Genomic DNA, 22,579 nt, shown 5'->3' on the forward strand with positions numbered 1-22,579 from the left:
AAAATATTGCTGCAGGTTTATTCCATACAAAAGTATGCAATATGGTGGGTTATCTTACGGGCGATCCAAGGGCTGGCAGCTGTATAAACCTATGCTGCCCTGCCCGCCTGATGAGCCACGCACTGTGGAGAAGCCAATCAGCGCTACCCTTATGGGGGGTGATCCCCTTACTGGATCACGTGACACATTGGTCCCTTATTACTCACGCCCTTTTCAGGGCGGAACGTAGCAAGGCGAACCCCCGGTTGTTCAGGCCCACAACCGCCCGAAGGACTAACGGGGCACCGACGTAGTTGTTCCAGGACCCTCCACACGAGGTTCCTGTGATTTGGCTCTGGCACCCCTATTGTGCTCTTGCAGAGGTAAACTTTCTGTACCCATATGCTTCCAGATCGCCCTGTAACTCCGCCACAGCTCTGGAGGCGGCTACCGTCGCCTAAAGAGCACCCCCACCAAAACAGTTCCTTTCTCACTGCCACCTGCAACTTCCCGGGCCATATTCATGTCCTGTAAGAACAGATCCAAGCCCACCTGTGCCATGTGCACTCCAACTTTGTCACAATAAGCTTTGGGGTTCGCCCGGCATGGCTCATGCCTGATGAAGCCAAAGCCCCTTGCCCTGCGAATTTGCGCATGGAGCGGTGCATGCTTCTCTGGGAATGACCAGTGCCTCGCATGCCCTGCAAGGATGTGATGGCCTCACAGGAAGCACATAAGAACATACCTTTGGCCATAAGAAACTTGAATAATGTCAGGAGCCATTCCAATAGCTCTAACTTTAACAATGCCAAGACCATTGCATTATAAATGCCTGTCTTTGTTAGGCGCGGGGAGATTAATTGATTTGCCCAGAATGACAGGATGTTCAGCGTCATTGCCGAGACTCGAACCAAGTTCCCCAGATTCGAGGCCGACGGCCCTAGCCGTTAGGCCAGCTCCTCTCAGTTTGCTTTGGCAGGGAGCAAATCGCTGAATCTGACATTCTACCCTAAAGGGTGGAACTACATAACCCACAGGACCACGGACTCGTGTGTATATTACCAGTGATACTCTTAGAAATTAAGGTTCCCAGTGTCAAATGAGGGCTGTCCCGCCATGGACTGAGACATGGTCACTGGGTTTCCCACTTGACCCATACAGGGTGGTGATACTAACATCCCCCAGCAAAAGCTGAAAGTCTTTGGTTGCTATCATACCACCTGTGTCCTTTGAATCACCCCCATTTCCTCCCTGCAGTAGTTATACTGGTAAGTGGGCAATCAATTCACCATCCCTCCTTTCCTGTCAGACTGGTGCCTGTTCGGTTTTATCTGTGGTGGCTGTCCACAGACTTCCTAACCAGCCGTACTGCTAAAATTGTGAGCAGTTGCTAACATTGATAGGAACTCACGCTTGTAACTACAGTGAGTATTTAAATTATTATGATACGAGTGTCCGGTCGAACTATGCACAGGTAATTGACACTCTCCCACGTGTAGTCGCTGTGTAACGTTTGAAATAGTCCATCAAATTCAGCCAGTCACCCTCCTAGGTGGAAACTTGCCCTCCCAACTACTGCTAGTCTAACCCCCGGTCATACCTCCTGCTCAGTTGAATTTAGAAATTAACGACACTGCCAACCCCAGGGACCTATTACTGGGCTGTGTATATGCGGCCCCAGATGACCTTAAACAATTTGCTTTGATTGGATGGGTGTTACCATGGACTGGCTGCCAACCCGCCTGCCGCCCCGGCTAAGTGCGGGTGAATATGTCTAACACGGGCTACCTGTACCCTGCCCTTGCATGCAGAGGGCACCTATAGCTGCATCTACCATACCTAGCAAGACACGACAAGATAGCGAGCCCTATCCACACACAACCAATATTAAAACATGGTCCCTCAGGGGCCGAAGCCTTGACTTTGCCTTCAGTTGTTTGACCTGGATTGCTCAGACCGAGCGACATGAGGGCACAAAATCATGTGTACCCGTTCTTGTGCCACATTTGTAGGAGGATTAGTATGCTCCTTGCCTGTTTGCTTGGAATTAGTGATGGTCCCTCGCGGGGTGAAAGCTCAGGGCCTTATCCCTGAAGCTTGTCCATCTATACTTCCCCAGGAAATCTAGCTAATCGTACGCCTGCCTAATACCCAGGGCTGGCTGGTTTAATGCTTTCCAAATTAAACTGTCCAACCAAATGAGGCCATGTACTAAAACTTTACTGGGTTGTCTCAGGTTTCTTTTAGCGCTAGAAACGCCCCCAAGTGTACATGATACCTGTTTCTATATGGTGCCAGCAGATGTTCCTAAAGGCCCTTGTAGCCCATTGCCCTATGCAGTCTCAAAACATTTCGCGGCACCTCTTATGCGTTGTAATTGCCCAGAGTAAGTGTAAAATTATACTTTCCCACCAATGGGCTGGTAACCTGTGGCCAAGAAAGACAGAAACCGGGCATAACCTCCCCGTTTCCTACAGTAATGCAATGATTCTCTTGCACCAGTATGAACTGTGCCACATGCATCCATGCCCTATCATCAGTTGCTATGCAGCTGGTAATCCAATTCAATGACTTGTATGTTTGTGGGCAACCAATTCCATATGCCGGGATTTCACCACTACTATCTATGATGCTGAACCTGGACTTGCAAGGCAAACCTGAATCGACGATCGTCCCATGCTAATCGCCATATTTCCAACCCCTCAATATCGTCTGACTTACTGAGGGCACGACGAGGACTCGTGGGACGGAATAACGGTCTGAAGCATTAGCGCCAATTAAGAAACCGCCAGGAAACATCGACATCATGCCAATACACCCCCATAATACTGCAACCCCGACGTACACCCGGGGAGCCAACATGCGACTTTGGTAAAGGTGAAAGAACGTGCAGCTTACATCCCTGCAACCCAGGCATAATACTAAGTTATTCCCACAGATCAATATAGGCGACCAAAAGGACCGCTGAGCCCAGCTGTGCCACATCCAAGAAGAACCATCTACAGTTTGAAGACCACTGAGGGGAGAAGTACAGTTCCCGCGTACTTCGCAAACCATAACACTAACAAGGAAGTAGACGTCTCTGGCGTGCCCACTTCGGCCTCCAGACATGCACGAGCGCTAGGGGGAGGTGAGGGCAGAAAACAAAGACCAACTGATGCCCCGGGTGGGCTTGCATCCCTAGTCTTGGTGGGAGCACACACAGCGTCCCTGGGAAAAGCTGGCTCTACATACCCATAGCAAACCGTTCCCATCGCGCCTTGCTGCTGCGCGCCCGCCACATGCTCCGCACAGCCCCCAGAGCTGAGGTGTAAGCATACTCCGCGCTCCTGTAGGGGCAATCGGCAGCTAAACTAGCTGTTGCTGTGTTAAAGTATTGAAAGCCCGACCCCGTCCGCGCATATTGGATGGAATCCTTCGGAATTTGGACGAGTGTGTCTATGCAATGTCAGTAACCTTCCTCAAGGTGGGCATGAAAGAACGGGCAGTCTCAATAAAAAGCCCTTCCAACGGGTGTCCCCAAAAATTTCTGACGATGGCGGCTGGTAGTACTACCACATGTGTGATTGAAAACAAGTAAATGCACTCCTGACCTCAACCTTCAGGGTGACGTGTTTTAAACGCCTCAGAGCCACCCACGCGTGCTGAATAAGGCCATGCCCTTGCCTAGTATTTTGCCGCTATGTCAATGCGTTCCTGTATTTCCTACAAAAGGAGCACTAACCTACAACAAGCCTAACCATTGTCATAGTCAACACTTCTATTTTCATAAGGTAACTAGGCCACCATTATAGCTACGTTGCATAGCCAAACGAGAGCTAGCCGCCTCCATCCATAGCTGCCAAGGTTTCATATTGCTATGTATGACATTTGATAATTTCCGCGCCACTGTGAGTGACATTCAAAGACTATAAATGACACTTCCTTGGGAGCAAAATCAATCAATGATACGGCGCATATCCAACCTACCCATGCACATTTCGGAAACATGTTAGGGCAGCGGGACCTGTGATGCGATCTGCCGGTATAGATCAAATTCTCTCGCTGGCTCCAAAAGTCAACGCCATCATGAGAAAGAACTCCCACTCAGTCTGTACCCCTAACTGTATTTGCATTGAGTGGTCCTATAATGAAATTAAACAAATTGTGTGCTTGTGTGAAGGTGTCTGCGAAGCATGGTTCATGTCGTGGCTGCTCAAACACGTGACGTATCCTGTGCTGACCTCGACACTGTGGGACTGTTCTTAAATGGACATGCTCCCTACGGCCTAATATTAGTCAAACATTGCAGCACATGACAACGGAAAAAAATTCCACTATATCACCTCCATATTACCACTTCTTTCCGACTTAGTGATGGTACCACAGCCCCAGTGCCAACTGGTGGCGTACCATATGCAACATGGGCAAGCATAGAACTAGTGACTGTCGTATAATGTACTAGAAGCAACAGGTTCTATATTAGACCCTCAGCCGGCAAGGCATCCTTAAATGTGCATCGCAAACTCCCTGTATAAAGTTTTGAATTAAGCCGCAGCATGGCCTTATACCAGAACGAGCTGGCGATAAACGAGAATTACAAAAGCTGCGGCACAGTGCCACCCGGGGTCATAAACACCTTATAGCACTCTGGAATATACACCCACAAACAATAGGGTGTTCGTACGTAAAACAACCAACAACGAAACCCGCGGGCAGGCCAGCAGACTCACTCACACCGAGGCCAGCATCGCCTTACACAAGAACAAGCTGGCGATAAAAGAGAATCACAAAAACTGCGGCACAGCCCCTGTCACTGTGGCACTGCAGGAGGCCTACAGGGTCGTACCGTTCTCCTGACCACCACAGTACCAACCACAGTCCAAACCGCAACTCCCTCCATGCAGCCAATGGCACACTGGACCCTATGTCCTGCACAATGCTTGTTTGAAATTAAAGGGGGTGGGGTCCAACGCCTCCCTCGTGTGCAGGATTGTAACCTTACCCCGGAATGCATCCCCCTCATACTTCCCTTCAATGCACACCAAGCGAGTATCAGGCTGAAAGTTGCTCAAAAGCATGCAGAGACTTGGACCGACTGAGAGGCAAGACCACTAAACTGGAACAAATAAAATATGACCACTTATCACCAAGACATAGCCGCCTACTGGAAAGTCAGGGATCGGTGCTACGCTCCCGTATCAATGGAGTGGCTCGGGACAGTCAACACGGCCGGAAGCCAGGCTTAGCCTTATCGCGGTCCTACAATGGGGGAGCTCTGACTACTGTTGGGAAGACTCCGGTTGCCCTGGCCGTAAATGGATTGCCCTGGGGGGAAAAGGCAGCCTGATGCTGTCGACGCCGCCATACTCCAAATAGCAGACATCTGGCCCGCAGCACAAACAGTGAGTGTCCCGTACAGCACAGCACAATGCAGAGGTGATTAACTTAAAAACAACGAATATTGGTTTCTGGGCATGTTACACCTTTATGACAATGAGCAGCCCTATTGACCAGTTATGAGGGGATACCTGGCCAGGGGACTCCTCCTATAGTCTCCCGTATTAGTGGGGGTGGGGGAGTGCCAAATGCGACTAAGGGTGGCCGCCCGCTTAGGGTGGCCCCCTGCGGGGGCCGCGGGCAGCCGCAAACTCCTCAGTTGAGCAGGGAGCGGAAATTGAAGTCCCGCTTTCAACCCTTCAAGCCACCTCCATGTTCCACTGCAGCGTTCCACCCCAGGAACAGAAAGTAACACCCGGGCAAGGGATTCAGTAACACAGGACAATCATCCTGCACTGAGAGCCCAGGTACTCTGAGCCCAGAGCTGCGATAGAAGCCTGTAGTCTGTGTGCGAAGGGGAGAGTCTAACAAAGTGTAGGACTAACACAACATTTCCAGTGCCTAAACTCACTGTGGTACCTGACAGAGCTGCATACATACATCCCCTGGGCCCCATTAGCACTATCTGGAGTAATGAAAGTAGAGGTCACTATAACTCCAGGGGTGCAGAAATAACAGGATTAAGAGTTGAACAATGAGAATCCTTTGAGGAAGGAAGAGTTACAGGAAAATTGGCAACTCCAAGGCCTGATTCCTCCTGTAATTACTTGTTCTACCCTTGCAGTTTCCTCCAGATATTAGGGGAAACATGAAAGGTTTGTAGTGTTTCCATGGGACTTTTCTGGAGCACTCATAAAGAGGTCGTAGTGTTCGACTGTGGTTGAATTGAATGATTTCTGACAGATTAGGGATATCACTGTCACTTGATCTGAACCAGGTTTACAAAGCCTAGCTAATATATATCACAACTGTCCAAACACCCATGTTTACCCTAACCGGGGATTTGCTAGCAGCTAAATTGTATGTTCCATCAGAGAAACTTATTAGTGTTCCAAATATGTTTTTTGGGCCTATGTGATACTCTGTCCCAGAGCGACTCTATAGCCTTCTTCGATCAGGCCCATAATCTAGTTCGGTTCAGACTGACCTTGACTGAATGCAATGCTTAATTTGTAAAAAAAAAAATAGGTCCAGGGCCCTTCTCGAGAGGCCACTGCAGCCTGCACCACCCATCGCCCCTGCCAGCGCTGCCAATGACAGTACCAACACAACTACTATTCATCACACTCCTCCAAAGTGACAATCCAGACTATTCCAGGCCCCCAAAGCTATAGGAATGGTGCTTGAGATATTTATTTTTACTGTTTCGTGACTTATTAAACACTGTTCTTGTGCCCTTCTTAAAATGAAACAGACAGTGCCACCATGTGTTGGATTATCATTAGTGCTGGTGTTGAGAATTATGAACTGGTGCTGAGCACCAGAAACCACCTGCTCAAATTAAGCACTGACTGAATGATTGACTGGGGATTTTATAAATCTCATGATTTCCCAAGAGGGTGCCCTGGTGCTTGGTGGACACACCACACATCAGAAATGTTATGTTATGTTATGTTAAGCCGCACTTTTTGAGCGCACGGCTACCCCAAAAGGGTGTCCCGGCGCTTTAGCAAAGAGGCCCAGAGAAACAGGAAACCAAAGGCAAAACCTACTACAGTCACAGCGGGTTACTTGGTAAAGAGCAGAGTCTTCAACTCCTTCCTAAAAGCCAGGAGGTTGTTCGCTTTCCGAAGGGAAAGTGGGAGCTCGTTCCACAAGCAGGCTGTCACATATTGGAAGGAACGACCTCCCATCCGAACACGTTTGACCACAGGCACCTCCATTTTAGCCAGGTCCGCCGACCTCAGCAACCTCCGCGGCACATAGAAAGCAATACGCTTCCTCAGATAGTTAGGGCCAATCGCATGGAGGGCTTTAAATGCCAGAGTGAGGAGCTTAAATCTAATTCTCCCCGAAATTGGGAGCCAGTGCAGCCTAGCCAGGAGCGCAGAGGCGCTAGCTCTCCTGGGCAGCCCATAGATGGCTCTGGCCGCCGAATTCTGAACAATCTGCAGTCTGGATAACAAATACTTAGGTAGGCCTGCAAAGAGTGCATTCGCATAGTCCAGGCGGGAGCCTACAAGCGCCTGGACTACATTCCTACGGTACTGCAGTGAGAGCAGAGGAAGAAATTTCCTGAGCATCTTGAGGATGCTGAAACATTTCCCTGCTAATCCCAGGATGTGTGGACGAAAGGATAGATCATCGTCAAACACCACTCCGAGATTTTTTACCTGAGCAGATGGTTTCTCTGGGGGGGACATGTCCTGGGGCCACCATGTCTTCCAGCCCGGATCAGGGGCACAGCCGAAAAAGAGCAGCTCAGATTTGTCTGAGTTGCATTTCAGGCTGTGCCGCTGAAACCACGCAAAGACTGCGTCTATTGCTTGTGGAAAGAAATTAGTTTATACTTTCTTCGTTGCTTCCTAAAGCTAAGAGGCAGTTTATTCCAGTGTCTGGGGCTCAGATAAGGAAAAGCACTGCCTCCAGATTTGACCTGGTTGAATTTAGGAGTAATATTGAGGTCTTCAGTAGAAGATCATAGAATGCAGGCAGGAACATAGTGCCTCAGTCTGGATTTAAAATAAGAGGAACTAGAACCATAAAAGGCATGATAGCAGCAATACTATACTTTGAAGGAGATACTATGTTGAATTATGAGCCAGTGTAATTGTATAAGGGTTGACAGGGCAGGAGCCCACTGTAATAATCGTAAAAAAGAGACATGCTGCGGTGTTTTGTGCAATCTAAAGCTACTTCATCAGACAGGATGGAGCCCTCAAACATAGGGAATTACTATAGTCGAGGTGAGAAAAATAAAGGCCTGGACTATACTTTGTGACTAGCAAGAGGGAGCAAATGTAGCATTTTGCAAATAGGATAATTGTACTAAAAACAGTTAGACACCCCTTTTTGCACTTGAGAAATAAAGTAAGGTACCAAAGAAAACACCAAGATTTTTAAAAGAGTTGCAAAGGATAGGTGTGTAACTAAACTTAGACGGTCACCATCCTGAGGACCAATCAGAAGGTGGGCCACCCAACAGCCACACCTCGATTTTATCCATATTGAGTCTCAGCCAGTTGGTGCTCTTAGGTTGATGACGTATTACTCTCATAACTAGCCTCAGCACAAGTGTTCTCATCAGAAGAGCGGAGAGTTAAGAATGTAAATATATTGGTTTAATAGACGTGATACAGACAAAATAAAATCATGGAAAACAAAATGCATATACATTAAGAGAAGAATGTATAGCATAATGTAAGTCGAGTGTCGGGAGCTAAGCATATTTGAGAGAGAGAAACAAATAATAGTTCAGGTAAATGCAAAGCCAATAGAAAAAGACCCAAAGTCTGCATGTATGTATGCATTTATATATCACGCATTACTGTCAGTCTATATTAATGGGCAAGAATCATGTTAATTCCATGAAAATAAGTCAAGCAATGCCGGGCTTTGTCCGCTGTGTCCTCCATTCTGGAGGTGGTCAGGCACTCCAAGCCAGGAGCACACTCACCTCCTGTTTCAAAGTTAGGAGACAGAAAGGGAACAGAGTGGTGTGTGGGGCGGATGGCCCAGCTCTTTTGTGAGCTGGCAGCAGGTACAAGCCTTCATTTTCTCACCCGTTGGGCCTTAAAGAGTTCTGAGAATTCCCATTATAGCCTGACAGACATGCACAGCAGCCTATAGGAGGATCCTCCATGGCTCTTCAAGGTACAAGCTGTGGCTCAAGGATGCATACTAATAGACATGGGAAATTACTTTGAATCCCCCACTCCTCATGGGTGTGGCCATACACCCCACCTGCATGTGGGAATCCCAGAATATCTTCAAGCTTTTTGGTCACTGAGGCACTAGACTTTGAGGTGCCACTGTGCCTCGGATAGAATACCTCAGTTAATTGCCCCTAGATGCTGTAGAATCCTGGAATGCCACCACTTTCCCCATACCACCATAAATGTGTGGCAGCTTTGGAGGAACAAAATTATTAAACACGGTTAAATAATTAACACAATCATCCAATGAACAGGTAAAAAATGATTAAAATACTGTTAAAATTATCTATTAAATAACTAAGGAAAATACATATTTTATTATCTAATTAACAAATGCAAACTTATAAAACAAATGTATAATCAATTAAGAAATAAATATTTAGAATGTATACCATCCTTTTCCCTTACAAACCCAACCGCCTACTAAAAAAATAAATATAAAATTGGCATGAAATATAAAAAACGTACAATTTATTATCAAATCAAAAAATAAAAATAAAACACAACTAAAATTATATTATGTACAACTACATTTTAGAAAACGATATAAAGACCTAAAAATTATATTCTTCCTTTATATATTCTGTCCCATGGTATTCTTGACTTAACAATATTTTTAACACAATATTTGTGTCCCACAATATTTTTTACACAATATTTTGTTGGAGTATCGTCTTCAAGTATAGATGGATGAAGGTTAGGTTTTGCAACATCAGGAAGCCCTAGAGCATGCTTGAAATATTCAGGGAAGATCGAAGGAATAAAGATAGATACAAAGTGTAGATAGATTAGGTAACAGCCGATCCATAAGGATGTGTTAAGGGAGACACAAAGAACAACAGATGGGGTCCCAGTGGGATTGCCATTATGGAGACAGTTAGCATTTTAATGGGTATCCGAGGTGGTGAGCTTGGTGAAAGTTGGGTCATGAATACATCTGAAAGAATGTATTATGCAGGAAAGGAAGAAAAAACATTTTAAAGAAGTCATACATTGTAAAAAGTCAGGGGCACAAAATATTGCGTGTTCAGGGGACTCTTGGGGAGGAGGTGATAGGAGGTGGAAAGACTCTGCTGCTCTCCCAAGTACAAACAGGTGATCCATAATTCAAAATGGGCATCTCAATTCTATAGGAGAAGCAGAGAGTCCATGGTGTTTCCACTGTATAAGCTATGAAAGCGAAGCAGGCCAAAGGTAACCACAAGGGCTTTTTCTGAGCTTGCGACTTGGTTTTCCACAATGCTTTCATGAAAGTTAGCAAAAACAAGATTTCTTCCTTCAGGTGGATTCTTGTTCAACATAAGATAGTACCAAAGGTAGAACCTTGGTTTAAGTCACTGTTCCTATAAATTAATTGCTGTTTGAATATCCAGAAAGCAACTGCCCATGGAACAGAAGCCAAAGTAGTGTCTGGCTAATAATGACCGAATCATCCACAAATGCAAGTTCAGTACTAGAGTCATCATTCATTTAAGAAGGTAAATGTGAGTGCCTGTAACACATTCAGGAAAATCTGCTAAACAAGGAATGAAAAGTAGTGGCATGAGGACACAAACCTGCCCTAATCCATTGTCCCTTTGAGGGGTTACTGCACTATCAGTTAGTATAACTGGGTTAATGGTCCAGTCAATGTAACTTCATCAAGATGGTAGGCAAGCTGATGGCCCATGTAACATTATCCAGATGATAAGCCGATGGTCGATGTAACATTATCCAGATGATAAGCCGATGGTCGATGTAACATTATCCAGATGATAAGCCTGTCCACTTTGCTCAAGGTGAGAAGTCCTCAACACAACTGGAAAGATCACTGTCTCATGTACATGTGGGCAGTATGAGCTAAGACAACACATTGATCATATTTATTTTCATTTTATATTATTTATTTAGAATGCACACACCTCAAAGTGAACTGCTTTTAGCTCCAGGGGGCTTACAAACATGTGCAAATAGTTACAAATAGCTACAGTGTCAGTACTTGTGCTGGTTGCAAAAAAGGCAATAAACTTAGGTGGCAAGTAGGGTTGGTTTTTGAGACTTCCATATTCCCAATAAGATTAATTTCCATTTAACGTCATCCAGTAGGAAGTTCCAAACACAAGGATGTAGAACACCAGACCTCCTGTCCCCTATCCAGTGCATTTGGAGTCTTTGATATTTTCTAAAGCGTGTGCCTGCTGGATCTCTTGGATATGCTCTACAAAATATTGTGTAGGTATTTGAATGTTAAAGAGGCTTTTTAAAAAGCAATCAGTGTATCCACTGGTAACCAGCGTATGATGCTAGTCTGGCCCTAAAAGGTCTGTTTTCTTTCATCCATAAATACGCGTGGCTGCTGAGTTTTGTAACAGATTGACAACACCTTATCTGCTTTCTAGGCAGTCCTGCTAGTATGGCGCTAGCCACTCCAACTTGGAGTTGATAAGAGTCCCCCTGATTACTTGATTTATTTGTTCAAGAAAAGGAAGTACATGTTTTAATTGCTTTAATAGGCAAAAAATAACTAGTGAACCACTGAGCCTCTGTGTTGTTCAAAACAGAGGCTGGGATTCCACAACACCCAAGATTTTTGGCTGTTTTCGCAAAAGTAGTTGGCATGCTGAACTTTTCTGGTGGCTGGGAGCAGCTGCCTAAAACCTCGCATTTGGCGTGAGATCCTCGAAGAGAACTTTGATTTTAAGCCCACTCTCAATCGTACATTGGGCGATGTCAGTTAAACAGCTGTTTAGATACAAAAAAAGTTGGACCATTCTCTCAGATACATCTGCATGTCATAAGCATAGCAGTGAAATTTAAGTCATCTGGCCATGATCATAGAGAAAATTGTTTTAATGCAGATGTTAACTAATAAGGGAGGTAGCAGGGAACCTCGCGGCATTCCCACACGCAACCACTTCTTTGGAGATCAAGTCTTATCACTGAACCCACTGAATGTTTCCCTGCAGAAAGAATCGGAATCAGACCAGAGTGTCTATCGTCACAATGGGCCTCCGTTCCCTGTCTGGTATCAAAAGGGCATCGTCCACCATGTCGAATGCAGCGGATAGGTCCAACAGGACCAGTCTGCACATTCATCCCTCATCTGCAGAGGCCAGTGCATCGTTAAGTAATGGCAGTAACATTTGTTTAGTCCTAAAGCCAGACTGATTACAACCCGGCCTTGGTTTGATTCTAGAAACACCTGAAGCTGGACAACAAGAAGCTTTTCAAGGAATTTTGACAACCAGGGCAAGAGGTTATGGAAATTGTCTGCATCTAGGTTCGCTGTTTGATGGGTGCCATCAAAACAGATTGTTTAAGGTTCGAAGAACTGCAGTCTCCTGATAATGAATGATTCAGCAATTAGTACTACATGGGGTGATGGCCTTGGACATTTTATTGGCAGCCAGCCCTGATTGGGCATCATAATCATAGCGCGTGGGGTGTAGTTATCTCAGAATATCTTCAAGCACTAGTTCAACTCTCTTGTGGGATTTCCCCCTTTAAATATCTCTTGACCTCTACCTGGCCAGCACATTCATGAGCGGTTTTACAGACGTGTTTCTGCTGATATTCTACAGCCATATCAATATGTGCAATTCAGAGTCTTTACACATAGAACATTTATATATCAGAATGGCAAATGAGGGAGAGTATGTATATATTTTATTAATTCATTCGTTTCCAGAATAGAATTAACAATAGATTTAACATTACATCATAGCAAACACTGCTGGTTGTATAATTCACTTTTGCAAAGAGATCGAATCCTAGCCCAGTAAAGAGCATTTCCTTCAAAAGTATATTGAGGAATTAAGAAACTCATCCAACAGGGTCTGAGACTCTGTACTTACTTGGGGACCATGATATACTAGCAGTAGTTATTAACTCACTCTTACGCAGCTTCTAATTAAATGTGTGTCTAATTTTCTATCTTGGGAAATGTTTTTAAAGCATTCTCATGTGTTTATTGGCTGTCTATTTTGTCCAATCTCTTATCTGATGAATATTTGTCTTTGTAGCAAGGCAGGCAACAGAATAATGCACATTTATTATGCCTTTTCCTTGGGTGTCTCCCAGGGTCAAGTTTTGATTTCGTAGAAATAAACTACTGCACTTAAGTGAAGCAACTACCTATCCACAATGATATGTGTTTCGAAGAGCCAAGAATGCCACCAAACTTGTTGGGAGTCTACAGCAGCTCTGTTAGGAGGTCCCACATTAAAACCAGGCTGAAAAGTGCTGCCGCACTGCTGTACAATATGGGCATCCTCTTTGGTGGCTAGTCGAAAAGGATTCAATCTCAGAAGCACACAGTAGCAGCTTACAATAAGGATGTCTGTAGATTGTGGATACATGGTAGCTCTGCAAATTCTGGTTGTTGATAAAGATGGTTGCTCCTTGTTGCTTTTAGGCCAAAGCCTTCCACACTAGCCTACCGCCCCACAACCCACAAGACTTTGAGTTTGTGCACCTTTCAGATAGCTGCTCGCTACACTGTCTTTGCGGCTGAGCTTTACTTTTATGGTGTCAGTCTGAATCAGGCGAGAGAGCACTTTAACTGACTGCACCACTAGTAAGGTTGTATGGACTTATGGTGCGTCATCATACAGCAGACGTGACCTTCAGTGGCTTCTTAGATGGTCTTGGGAGATCCCTGTGATTCATGCTGCGTTGTACCTGCGGTCCAGGAGTCTGTCCAAAGTTTCAACTTTAATGACTAGCTGCATCTTTGTGTCTCAGATTAATTCGGTAACGTGGGATCCCACAGCTGTTCCCAGCAGGGGACAGAAGTTAAGGAAAGTTCACAAGCTTTAGATCCCCGTCCTCAGGATTCTGCATCTCACACCCATCTTTAATGGTCTTATCTTTCAGTAAGGTTTCAAGGCTTTACACATTCTGTAACAGTGGTACTGAGGATTCTGGCATCTGCCTGTCAGTAACTCACTTGCAGGGCTTTGTTTGTGTCCTTGAAGACTTGAATAGAACTCCAGTTTCTGCACATCATGCAGAAGATGAAGTAAACATCCTGACAAACCCCAACCTTTATAAAGAGATTCTGGATACACAAGATTGGTTCTCTGGGGCACCTGCCATTGAATCTGGTGTCCTCAAGAGGAACACAGGGATTTACCTCAAACATCCACGTACTTCAAACACTTCCCCTGCCTGCAAATTTCAAGCAAAAGAATGTGAAATGAATGATAGCAGTGGGGTGGAGAATGGGGATTTGAGTGAAGCGTAAACCTGGGTATGGAAACGCCAGTGGGAAAGGGAAGTTTACAATCAAGACTTTATCTGAAGACCCACGACAATCACATGTTTTGTATGTTTAGAGTATCCTTTTAAGGTAACAAGTACATAAATATTTCTCAGTGACTTCTCTGGACAGTGCTATCCCAGACCTGGAGTGAAAATATAGAGCACGGGCTACTGCATGCAGTAACCTAGCCCTCTTTTAGTAATAACGTAAAAGACTATTGTCCTGTGTTGATAAGCTGACGCCCCTCTATTTAGGTGTCAGCATCAAGTCCGTTGGTAAAGCATAAGCAAGAGTGTCTCCTTCTCCTAAGAGAGACCCTCTCACAAGAGTAAAAAATGCGGACTCCGAAAGTTTGACAATGAAGGCAAGTACACAGGAAGGATAGGTTTGTCACAGGGAGGCCATGTGAGCGTGTTATTAAAAGTTGAGTATGTTTTTAAGGTCTTGTCATGCAACTTTTGAGGCGTGGTCTCGATCCTGCCACAGTCAGTGGCTAATCGACACTATCGCTGGAGATTGCTGCCACATGTCAGTGGTGTCCAAGGCCTCCGGTACTATGGCCCTCCAAGTCGAGCAGCCATGGGTTTCTCCAGGATGTGTCAGTGAGTCAGTCACAACTAGTAAATATACTCAATAAACTCAATGTCAGAGATAATCTTTGGAAAAAAGAGATATTTCATTTATATGTAGTAAAGTAGGGAGTTAGATTTATGAACAACACAAAAAGAAGAGTTTCTGGCTCCTCCTGGGCTTAGCTGGGAATACAAACAAAGGGGCGGGTCCTCCATTAGAGCAGAGGAGCGTTGCCCCACTTAAGTGCCCCACAGCCCCAGAGATGAAAAATAGAATGTTAACCACTTTTTTATCCATCTTACCGTCCTGGACCGAGCGCCAGGACGGGACGGGGCCTGTTGAGTGGCAGCAGGCAGGAGTGGTGGGCAGAGGGCTGCCTTTGCACTGTTTAAAGTGCACATGTCCCTTTCGCCGGTTGTCTTGCGACGGCCGGCCTGACATGCGCACTTTAAATCTCTCAACCCAGCTGTCTTAGGACAGGTAGGTTGAGAGTAAGTGCAGGCATCCAGCGCCCTCGAGAGCGCAGACAGAGGCCACTCCCACCAATCAGGACACTGCTTCCATGCTGGTTAACAGCATGTGAGCAGGCCAGGATTGGCCGGGAGAGTTTGCTGGGGCCTGCACTTCCGTTCCAGCAGAAGACGTCCTCGTCACGATCCAGTACGTTTTTTTCTTTTACTCTTTTGTTCGCCCCCCTCACAGTAGATGCCATCCGCCACTCTCCAAACTCAGATGTGGTGCTTGCATGGTAAAATGCTGCAAAGCATATTACATGAGGCTCTATGGCAGTGTCAGTCAATTGGATAGGGTTAGGACGTCCTTGGCAGTTTCCACGGAGTCTAGGGTTAACTATGAGGCAGAGGAGTCAGGCAGAATGCTACAACGTGTCAAGCATACTGAGGTACCGTCTTCCTCCCCCAGTTGTCAGCCTTCCCATAGCCTGGCATAATGGGACAGTAGCCACCGTTGACTGTCGGTGGTGTGCCTGTGATTGAACCCCGGTCAGAAGGAATCCTGGAGCACTTCCTGGCAAAAGGTGATTGAGGTCTTCTGGTTCCTCTGGTGAAGGTTGAGTGAGCTCTTGAGTTCATTCTGGTAAAGTCTGAGCAAGGTCTTGTGTTAAAGGTGGCTTGATGTCATGATATCTTCTGGTGCCGGTTGAATGATCTCTGGAGATCGCCTTCAATGTTTTTCTGTTCAAAGTTGTCCCAGCGACTCTCCCTCTAAAAAGCTGCTGCCCTGGCTGGGGCATCTCCATCAAATCTGCTCCTGCTTCAACCGCGTTCCCTGTTTCAGCTGCTCCTACAGCGGCTCTCCCAGGCCTCGTCTGTTGCATTCCTAGTTGCACACCATGTCTGTTGTTTCATTTAGTCCTTAACCACCTAATGATCTTTCAGTTGCTTTTCATTTCAAGGTAGGTTGCTCTGACAGTCTCTGTCCCGTCCCACATTCATTTACTTGGTTTCTTTTGCCCCACCTGTTCCTTTAGAAATTCTCCCATCTCTAATTCCTACTGTTATTTTATTTGTTATCTCTGCACGTGCCTGCCGCTCTTCTCAGTTGCCCTCCCTCTCCATGCCTGCTGCTTCTTCAGTTCCTCCCACCTCTCCATGCATGCTGATCTCAGCTACTCTCCCTTACCTACCTCTTCCCTTGGCCTCTTCTGCCGTACCTTCTGCTTTCCCAGGCACTTTCCATCTTTCCCAGACGAATATATGATGTTACAATGCAAACAATTACAATGCATGCTTTTACAACGCAGTTTTTACATCGCAACTACCATTACATTGCATGATTTTACAACACATGCCATTACAACGCATACCATTACAATGCATACCATTACAACGCATAATACTTTTAGGATAAGTGTTGGATAGTGGAGGGGTAAAAATTACTATTCCCACTCCAGTGAGTGCAACAGTAGGGAAGTATTGGATAGTGTAGGGGTAAAAATTACTATTGCCATCTAACCCAAAACCCATACCCCCCAAAAACTAAAAATTCCCCATTACTTATCTTATAATGCGCTGTTATGGCATGCGTTGTAATGGTGTGCGCTGGAATGGCATGCATTGTAGTGACATGCGTTGTAATGGCATGCATTGTAATGCAATGTAAAGGCAGTTGTGTTGTAACAGTTGTGTTGTAAAAGCAGTGCGATGTAATGACTGCGTTGCAATGGATGGATCCCCTCCCAGACTGATGTTGCTATCCATTTCAAACTTGCTCTGTTCTTGTCATCTCTCTTATCTGGTTCTGCTGAAAGGCTAATTTTATTTCTTGTATTTTTTTTCACGTGAAGTCCAAAATATGGTGGTAAATACTGCCTCGGAGAACGAAAGCGATATCGCATCTGTAACACCAAGCCTTGTGCGAAGGATAAGCCCAGCTTCCGCCACATGCAGTGCTCACGGTTTGACTCGGTGCTGTACAAAGGAAAGCTGTACAGGTGGATCCCAGTGCACAACTTGGGTAAGTGTGCCAAAGCTTTCTTCTGTATGAGGTCTGTCAGAGGAAACAAACGGTGCAGGAGCACCAGGTGAGTCATGATTAGGCAGAGTGGCATTGCACCTGCGAATACTGCTCCGCCGGACTCGTAATGAGGGCCTAGTTTGATAACCCCAACCAACCCCAGAATTACAAAGATTCAATCTACTGTAAGGCACTTCGTTATAGGCGGGAGCATATAACAACAAAAACTATAATAATATCAAAGATCAAGAACACAATAGGAAATAAATACTTTCCTAATTTCAACTGAATTTTTCATCAACAAACACATTTACCACCTTACCTTATGCTTCAATCTAAAATCGACTTTTTGGGTTTCCTTCAAATACTTAGGGCCTAATTACGATGTTGGGCGGATTACACAGTCTCGGTCCTCAGATCGACCGGACTCTGGTGGGCGGTCCCGACAGCCTAATTAGGATGCGACGGAACACTGTTTGGTCTCATTCCTACATTTCCCTATGGGAGCATGCTTTACGGCTGTAACCCGGCCGTAATACATGCTGCCATAGGGAGATGAGAGGTGCTGTTCATCCCTGCACCCCGTGGCAGGCACTTCATAGGTGCCCCCTCAGCCCCCAACCAGAGACCGCACACATAAGGGGGCCCTGCTGGCCCCCCCAAAACTCGCTTTCCGACATGGTTTCCATGTCAGACAGGCCAGCATGGAAGCCATGCTGGAAACCGTGCATCGTAATCCCAAGTGCGGAAAGGGATTATGAGCCGGTTCCGACTGGCCGATGGGCTCAGCCAAAATGACCGCCCGGTTTAGTTTCTGATAGCCAGCATTGTAATGCTGCTGTCGGAAAGTAAACCAAGGGGCCGATTACAATGCGGCCATGAAGCCTTTTCGGGCCACATCGTAATCGGCCCCTTAATTGGTAATTAGCATGCAGACCTAGAACAAGTCCTTTACTACTCAGAGATTCATGATTCTAAAGGTTTTATGACAGGCATGTTACACCTGCTCTTACCAGGAGAATGTGGATATGCACCCAGTAAATCTGGAACCAGCATTTCTGTACTTGGGAATTTCAGATGTGGAAACACTAGGCCATTCAGAATTGGCTGGAGTAGCATCCTCTGGGATACTGTTCAAGGCCTGCTTCCAAATCCATGTCCTTCAGAGATATTAAACTGGTGATCAGCAAGATATTAGCTTTTTCAACGGAACAGCATTATACAGATGTCTTTTTTGGAACAACTTTTAAAAACTTGTTTCTAGATGGTCACATTAACTGCATTATTTGTGGTTTTAATTGTAAAGTCAATTCACTCTGTCCACAGCTCAACCCCACCCATCTTTCATAATTTGCCCCATGCCATCTCTTGATATCTGCCATAATATTTATTCAAGCAATACTGGCAATACAGATCAATGGTGGGCATAACTAGGCATACAGATCAATGTTTTAACGTCATTAATAAACATGTATAAGTCTGGTTCATGTGGTTTTCAATGAGTTGAATGTAATTTTGTTTTATTCCTGATGATTTTCTGGTCTTCAATTTAAGAACTACATCCATACATCTCATGTGATTCACAATTTTGTCATGCGTGGGCACCTTGGTCATAGCATCATTACGTTTTCTTTAAACGTTTGTTTTTAGTGGTGGCGAGTTATTCTTCAAGCAATAGCTAGAGACTTAGCCCTCCATTCCCTTTTGCTAGTTTTGCATCTGTGCATAGACTTCCGCATATAGCCTTTGCAGGTCTTGTGTGAAATTAATCTTACTTGATCAATGTCTGTGATGCTCCTTGTTGCAGTTTTGGTCGGTGTTCCCGGTATAGAGCAGTTGCTGGGCCTGGGACCCTTTTCTGCTTTGTTTATCAGTGTGATGCACGCTTATTTAATCATTTTCAGAGGGCAGCTACTTCTTGACCATGCAATGCAATCTCTTTGTTAATGCTGGGCCAGGAGAGCCCATGAGCCTATTGGAACATTGTCCCACGTGCCATATCATGTTTCTTGGTTGAACTCCCGCTGGTCCCTCCTTTTGTCTTCTAGGTTGTGGCATTTTCTAATTTGGGGCTTTCATTTTACCCACTTTAGATATCATTCTGCTATTGCAGGATGATGCTCAGGTCAATTTATTAGTCAGCTGACATAGTGTGGTTGGGGTGGACGTCAAGGAATCGTGTATTAAACCTAGTGGCTGGAAGTTGTTCATTGACTTCCGCACTGTGGAGAACAATATATTGGTACTTGACTGCAGCTCTTGCCGGCAGCAAAGGAAGACAGGGGCAGCTGTCCAACAAATAACGTCTCCTCATGAACTCTTTGCGGAGTACAGTTTAAATTCTATTGGTTTATTTCTGCATGGTGTTGTGGGAAATGTAGTTCTTCCTTACATGAGTTCAACTTCACTATTATTAAAAAGATAGAATCACATGGAGATTATGTATTTGTGTTCAGAAAGTGGCTTTCATTTTACAGTATTTATTATTTCTTAGGTAACCCATGTGAACTGCACTGCAGACCAGAAGGCGAGTATTTTTCAGAGAAGTTACTGGATGCTGTGGTAGACGGAACCCCGTGTTATGAAGGCAACGCCAGCCGTGATGTGTGCATCAATGGAATCTGCAAGGTATATTGGTTATCAATATTATACAGAGGACACTGCTAGGCATTTTAAAAAAGTGTAGTGATGGCATTTATGGATTCCAGCTGTAATTGTGATACGTGATGCTTGAATCTAGATGAACCATAGCTTTCAACTCTTCAATGTTGTATTGAGGGTCATTTTAAATTAAAGAACCAGTTCAACTTGAGCTTTTCATTGAAATGCATTGAAGGTTCACATCAGGAATTGTCCATTATCTGACAATCAAAGAGTGTGAAATGATAATCTGACCCTCTAAACGGGGGCAAAGCTGTCTTGAAACTGCTGTACATACTATGTTGGTGAATCCTCCAAAGACTCTTTAGATTAGAACCTTTCAGGTAAGCGATAGGGGCCTGGCCTAGAAATGCCTTGGTCTCTGTTGCTCATGTGAAAACCACTCCCTTAGAGGCCAGGCCAGTCTTGCAGTACCAAAACCAGCGTTTATGTGCAGCTATATGAATACAGTCCTGTGCAAGTGACAGCCAGTATAGTCTCCCAGTGGCACCTGTATAAAATCAAAGTAGGCCCTAATCAGAGCGTAGGTATCATTAGTGCACCAGGTACAGAGGCACAGGTCCCAGGTGTCTGAGGGGCCCAGTGAAACCCTCTACTATCACTGACTTCTACTAACCAACCACATGGCCGGGTGGGGGCATTTTTAGGTCTCGCCTGAGCCAGCGCGCATGCGCTGCTCTGCGAGGCTTTAGTAAGGGCTTTAAACTCAAAACACACGCTCGTCCGTGTGCTTTTTTAAAAATCTCCCGCTATTGGCCTTTGCATGCGTCTTTCTAAGAAAGACAGCACGCAATTGGCCCAAGGCAGGTGCATGCCCCGCCTTTTCTGTCCCCTGGCCTAGGGTGCTCGGGAGCAAGCAGCAGCAAGGCCGGGTGCCAGATGCATACCACGCATTCCTTGTTTAATTAGCAGCGCATCTGTTGTGGCTCATGTTACAACAAATGCCTTCACTTTTGCGGCCGTGTGCACACACTGGTATTTTATACATTAATCTCCCATCTGCTGGTTTGGCCTCGGCATCCTCGAGTAGTCCTTCCGTGGTCCATCTCAGCTGGCAGATACATGGCGCGGCCTGGAAACGGTTACTTTGCACTTTGTAACATTCGTCTCGCATAACTCCATAAAACTGCCACGTGGCGACGACACTTTTGTCTGTGCCGAGTCTGTTCACGGTCTGCCACGAGGGCTGCATTAGGGAGAGTCCCAAACCCATGCATCGCAGTCCGAAAGCAGAGAAACATCGTGCGTGGTTTATCAAAACTTTCTTTGCAGTCACCCTGTTTTTCAGTAACAAGAACACTCGCATTTTCTTCATTTTTCCTCATTACGTAGGACGATTCAAATAGACTGATTCGACCTCAATGTGGGCCTGGCCGGCGAGTCTGCAAGTTCACGGTTTAGTGGTCGTGCCACTGTGGAACTTGGAAATGTCAGTCCCAAATCCAGTTTTTCAACTTTATGACAAAGCCGGATTCCAGGAAATAAACACTCTATCATGACCTCAATTCTCCTACCTGGCCAAAATAGCAGCTTCAGGATAAACCTCATAACTGGCCATCAACTTATTTAAAACGACACTTCGGTATCCTGGTCCTAACCCACAACAGAACACATTGGCCTGTAGTCCTAACACGTCCTACGCTGTCCAGCCAGGATTACGGCCCCGGTTGAGTCGTGCAGATCAGTAGCCCTGGCCTGGTCACAAGTGGGAAACCTGGGTGTGGCGACAGCAGGCCTGATCTTATTGGCAGGAAAATCCAACCAGTGAAACCACATGCGATCCGGCAGGGTCTTCATGCACAGAAGGAATCTGGTCCCCATGTGAACCGTCCTGAAGCACGGGGAAACATGGAAGCCAACGCCCCACCCCCCCTCATCCTCGCAAGCTCACAGCCTGCCAGCCCACGCCCATTGACCACCAGCTCAGAAGAGATGCTAGATGTAAGCCGAATGGTTTCTGGAATGGGGAATTCACATATAGAAAAGGACTGGTAATTCCGGCTCGTCGGGTTACTTCCAATTCCATGGACAGAATCTAAATTTCATGATACTGGGGTGCAATTACAGTCTGTATCTGCTGATCCCACACACAGTGTGACTCTTACTTGAGGCCATAGTTTGCTACCGCTGTACACAAAAGATCTCACCACCAAGAATTGGCACATGCACACCTTCACCCTATCCGGATGCGCAGGACAGCGAGCAAGTCTACAATACCCTTTGGCTACTATTGCGGAGCAAGCCGGGCTCACTATCTACTCGTACGCCGATGATACCCAGGTCATTTACTCTCTTTCCACGGGTTCACACTCTTCCCCCTCTTCCCTTTGCACAGGACTCAGTAACATCGCAGCTTGGATGTATGATAACAAACTGAAACTGAACGGGGGGAAAACAGAGCTTCTGCTGTTTGGCCATAATACCACCTTATGGGGACCCCAACATTGGCCCTCTC

The 22,579-nt window shown here is 45.8% G+C and overlaps 1 protein-coding gene across 1 annotated transcript in view; it reads left to right on the forward strand.

Annotated features, from left to right (window-relative positions):
- Positions 1-22,579, forward strand: part of ADAMTS7 (ADAM metallopeptidase with thrombospondin type 1 motif 7) — a 487,405-nt gene that overhangs the window by 255,742 nt on the left and 209,084 nt on the right. Inside the window, exons 12-13 of the mRNA XM_085644679.1 lie at positions 17,294-17,463; positions 19,958-20,091. Of these exons, the coding sequence (XP_085500805.1) occupies positions 17,294-17,463; positions 19,958-20,091 (304 nt within the window). The remainder of the gene's footprint in view (positions 1-17,293; positions 17,464-19,957; positions 20,092-22,579) is intronic.

This window comes from Triturus cristatus, chromosome 3_1, assembly GCF_964204655.1.
Source record: "Triturus cristatus chromosome 3_1, aTriCri1.1, whole genome shotgun sequence".
Classification (NCBI taxonomy): Eukaryota; Metazoa; Chordata; class Amphibia; order Caudata; family Salamandridae; genus Triturus; species Triturus cristatus.